The sequence below is a fragment of the Micrasema longulum genome, unplaced genomic scaffold (genome assembly GCF_059751315.1).
Source record: "Micrasema longulum isolate JH-2025_06_02 unplaced genomic scaffold, ASM5975131v1 h1tg000244l, whole genome shotgun sequence".
In the NCBI taxonomy this organism is placed as follows: domain Eukaryota; kingdom Metazoa; phylum Arthropoda; class Insecta; order Trichoptera; family Brachycentridae; genus Micrasema; species Micrasema longulum.
The window spans coordinates 455,489-460,534 of record NW_028277449.1 but is presented as its reverse complement, the minus strand read 5'-3'; the positions used below and the strand labels follow the sequence as shown (position 1 = coordinate 460,534).

General features: G+C 29.5%; 1 protein-coding gene across 1 annotated transcript; it reads left to right on the top strand.

Annotated features, from left to right (window-relative positions):
- Window positions 1–784: 784 nt before the first annotated feature.
- On the top strand, window positions 785–4,369 carry LOC148283365 (uncharacterized). The gene is made up of 2 exons (XM_088223619.1): window positions 785–1,592; window positions 3,856–4,369. The coding sequence occupies exons 1-2, from the start codon at window positions 804–806 to the stop codon at window positions 4,288–4,290; spliced, it is 1,224 nt and encodes a 407-aa protein (XP_088079745.1). The 5' UTR covers window positions 785–803; the 3' UTR covers window positions 4,291–4,369.
- The last annotated feature ends 677 nt before the right edge of the window (window positions 4,370–5,046 follow it).

The window sequence follows — 5,046 nt, the reverse complement described above, 5'->3', positions numbered from 1 at the left end:
CAAAGCGCATCGCCAAGTGGAATTTCAGCATCAAAATAATGATTTAAAAAAATTAACAATAAAAATATTTTTTTTAAAACACAATAATAATACATCGAGCAAAGAACTAGTAACTTTAATAATCTTAAAGGTTTTTTGCTTGGTGCGGTAAATGGAATGATGATGAATTTAATGCAATTGTGCATAATTTCATACAAATCAAGAGGATAAAGAATATATTTTTAGTTGAGCAACTTTTTATTATTATTTTTTTAATTTACAAAAAAAAAAAATTATTTGTATATTTTTAAAAATTAGTTTTTATGTTTCTCATCCTATATTTGTGGTGATATACTCATGTGCCTGTGTCATATAATTGCTCGCCCCATCTCAACCCAGGACTTTTAGTCCCATGGGGTTGGGACTTATTGTCTCAAATAATGTACAATAAACTTATGTATGTAAATAAATAAATAAATTCAAAGACATAACATTATACATTATTTATATTTTTACTAATAAAATAATGGATAATACTGATTTTTGATAGGAGCATAATTTCTAATAGAAGCGTAAAACACCTCTAAAGTGGGCACTTTTAAATTGATATTGGCCAAATTTTAGTTGAAGTTTGCGTACAATTAAAACTATTTATTTAGCGATTTTTCATTTTAGCGTCTTTGTCTCTGTTTGTTTCACACAAATTGATGATTTGCAAAAACTGTTATCTGATGTAGATAATACCATTTATCAATTATAAAAGGAAGATAGTATGCAGCTATTTATTAGCAGTCGCAATGAGAGATATCAAACTCGATCGAAAAATGGCGAACTCCGACGAATTAAACAAAATCACGGACCAAAACGTTAGGAAGTATATTGAAGAATACATAAAAAGCGAGTCTATTGTTATTAGTGATCTATGTGTCTCAAGTGTAGCGGCTGAAGGAAGTAATTTTTTGGGAGTTGTTGAAAGGGTGAAGATATCGGGGAAGAAAGACAATCGTGAAGAAGTGAAAAAATCGCTAGTGTTCAAGGTGGCAATCAAAAACGAAGTAATCAGAAAACATCTCCCAACAGAAAGAATCTTCACCGTCGAAGCTTTCACATACAATAAAATAATCCCAGCGTTTGACGCACTACAAACAAAATACTTAAAGACAGATACATTTCACTTCATCAAATGCTACAAGGCTGACTCTGAATACCTCCAGGAATACATCATAATGGAAGACATAGCCGAAAAGAACTTCAAAGCTGTTGATCGAAGGAAAACCTTAGACCATGCACACATCAAAATGGCCATCAAGAATCTGGCGCACTACCACAGTTTGTCGTTTGCATTAAAGAAGCACCACCCAATATTGTACAAAGAGTTCGCCGAGTTTATCGATGCCTGGCCAATGTTCGAACAATTAAAACCCTTTATAAACTTATCAAGAACAAGAGCAGAATTAGAAATAGAAGACGATTACTGTGTATCAAAGTTAAAAGGATTTCAGTCAAAGTTTTCTGATATTGTGCAGTACAGTACGAATTACAAGAATTTTGTTCCTTACGATGTCTTTTGCCACGGAGATGCTTGGATTAACAATGTACTATTTAAGTACAAGGTAAGATGTCTTTTTATTTGTAATCTTTAATTTATTATGTTTATTTATAATAATTTAATTTATGAGTCTCCTCACAGGAGAAACCTGTTGTAAGGAAGACCGTAAAGTGTTCAAAATTTTATTTACATTGCTCACATGCAAATAAAATATTTTTATTATTGTTCTATGCTAAGTTGCTTCAGCCAGATTTTATGAGAAAGCGAAAGTATTTTTAAAAATAACAGAGAAATAATCCTTACACCTTTGACTAAATGTTGCGTTTAAGGGAGGAATATTGACAGCAATATTATTTCTTGTCCGTGTTATTTATTTATTTTGTTCATTAACGCCCAAAAGGCATTTAAAAAAAATAAAAATGAAATACATGCTAACATACTAAATAATAAACACAGAATATACAGAAAAAATATGTGAAATTAGTTAAAAAGGATATAATAAAAAGTTTTACACAGTAAAAAAAAAAACAATAATAACAAAGGTATGCAAGAAAAAACAGTAAGCATATAAACAAAAAATGCAAAGATATAAGCTTATGAAATAAATTCTGTAAAGCAAACAATAAATAAAGTGTTACGGTAAGCAAGAAAGACATTTTTAAGTTAAATTAATAAACAAGCAAGCATATATTATCACGAAAAAATAAGAAATAAAAAGATGTATCTATGAAATGCGTATTTGCCAATACTACAATGCAATTTGATAAAATAGTAAAAAATAAAAAACAAGTATATGGTAATAAAAATAAACAAATAAGTATTTTTTTAATTTATGGAATTGAATTGTCAAAAATAGTTTGACGAGCAGCTACAAATAAACTTGATATTGTGGACTTATAAAATAGTAGAGAACTGGACAGAATGTCTGCAGCCGTTCCATAAGTGTAACCTAACCTAGCCTATTCAGTCTCGGTATCAATGAATTGTTTTGTTGGTTGGAAGAAGTACTGGAGCAATGAAACAATAAAGTACTCCTAGTGTTGTCATAATATATATTCATGTCCCTGAGCAGAAGAATGACGATGTCTATCTCCAAATCATTTTAGCAAATATTAAGTATATCTCAGGTATATCAAACGCTTTCATGATGTGCCTAAGCTATGCCAAAATAATTATTCCGATAAAACATGTTTAAACTGCACGACAGTTTGTTTGCGAATGACAATTAATTGATGATTTTTAAAAATTAAACAATGTTTAACATTGTTATTTTATGCCACATTGATTTTTAATTTATTTCTACCTTTTGGCATAGCTGATTATCAACATCTTCTTTCCAGTCATCCATTTTTTCCAAAGTTGTAGTGACCAAACAGTTGGCCTCGTGACACGCTGAACCATATCGCCACTTATCACTCCTGTCAATTTCCTTCCAGCAAATAATATTATCATTTTTAATTTATTCATTATTAATCTTTCATGTTAACAAAACGGAATGCTCTGTTTACATCATTTACAATGGGTTTTTTTTACAAAAATACATATATAAATAAGCATCAAACAAAAACACATACATATATTCATATTCGCCATTTGACGGCAGTAAAATTTTGTTAAAAACCTTAAATAGAACAGCCAAAATATTATTCTTAATGATAAAGAAAAAAAAACTTTAAAATGGGTTTGAACTAAAATATTTTAACTTCTTTTTGTAAACAACTATTGAAGGCATATTTTATTCTAGAATATAATAAAAATAACACAAAGTTTACTTTCATGTTTAATTTATTACAATATTTCAGTTTGTGCAAATCTTTGTAGACAAAAGACTGGATTTCACCCCCTCGGGAGTCATTAAAATTAACAAATTACAACAAGGATGGAGAATACCTAAAATAAGGGAATATAGAAGTCTAGGCGTTTACAGGGTTTATGACCTGTTTTCGGCTAGTTTAAGTGGTCACTTAACAATTTGTGTAACATTAACCATTTTGCCTATGTTTAAACAAACATATTTCTTCATTTTGTTGATTATTATTTTTATATGTTTATATTTGTAAAAATAAAATAAAGTGTTCAGTAGACTCAAATCTGTAAACGATATTTACTCCTGATGATGAGTTTAGAAAACATTAAACTGGTTGAGTTCTAACAAATACTAAATAATTCATTAATTAGATTTGAAGATGAGAAATCTCGTTGACGTAGTAAAAAATATTCAAAATTAAAGCCGATTGTGTACGTTAACAATTTTTTTAAATTGTTAAATAATAATCCACAAAAATGTTTTTTCTGTTTGTTTTCTGATTTTTTTTATTTCATTGCAGAATGATGAACCTGAAGAAATATTGTTCCTTGATTACCAGACTTTAGTTCGAGCATCTCCAATTATAGACATACTTCATTTCTTCTTCACCTGCACTGATGAAGACTACAGAAACAACCACATCAGCGAAATAACTGACTTCTACTACGAATCTCTTGGTCTCCGCCTCAAAGAATTTGGTTGCGAAGTTTCTGAATGCTTTCCAAGGGAAATTTATGATTGGCAACTAAGAAAGATGTTGCCGTATGGACTGGCTATTTCCCTAATGTTTTTACCCCTTTTACTAAACGAATCTAAGGATTTTATGGATATGGAAGAAACTCTCGAAAATCAGACCATAGAAAACTACAAGTTCAAGGATCCTGTTAGCAAGGCAGCGTTTAATAAAAGGGCAACTGGAATAATAAGGGATTATGTTAAATATAAAGTTCTTTAAACATAATGAGGAAGTCCATCGATATATTTTTATTTATAACAGACTATCAAACTAAGCCAATTAAAAAATTAAAAAATTACGCATCGTTTTATCATTGCTATCATTTAATAAAGTTGTGTAATTTTAAAATTACTCCGCCTGTGATGTCACAAGTTTTCATCAATTACTTCTCTTGACATTTAAAGTAGAGCTTCATAGCGAAAAAATGCCATAAACGTTAAAAAAAATATCTACAGGAAAACGAATATCTTTCACACCAACGTAACAAAGTTTATTTTATTTATTTATTTGACACTTTATATACATATACAATATATATACATATAAGGGCGGGCATTTTGCCTTATGGCAATTTCTTCCTACCTACCCAAACCGTTCAGTTTGAGAAAATTATAAATACATGGACAAATTGAATCTTACAATTTTATACAAAAAATAAAAGCGAAGATAAACAAAAATAAATATATTTATAAAAAAAAATTAACACTATACTATGAAGAGAGGAGAGGGGATGGGAAGGAAAGAAGAAGGATAAAGGAACAATTTAAATATTTAGATAGTGACATTTCAATCTTGACTTAAATGTAAATAATTTATTTAACTTTTTGTAAATAATGTTATTTGTACCTTTGTATTGGGGAAAATACATGTCAAAGAAAATCTACTCTTAGGTAAGCATTTGATTCAGGAAGAGGAAAACTTGTTGAAATCCGGCGCTCCCCAAACACTAGATTTGGAAATCGTGCTTTTGCCGCC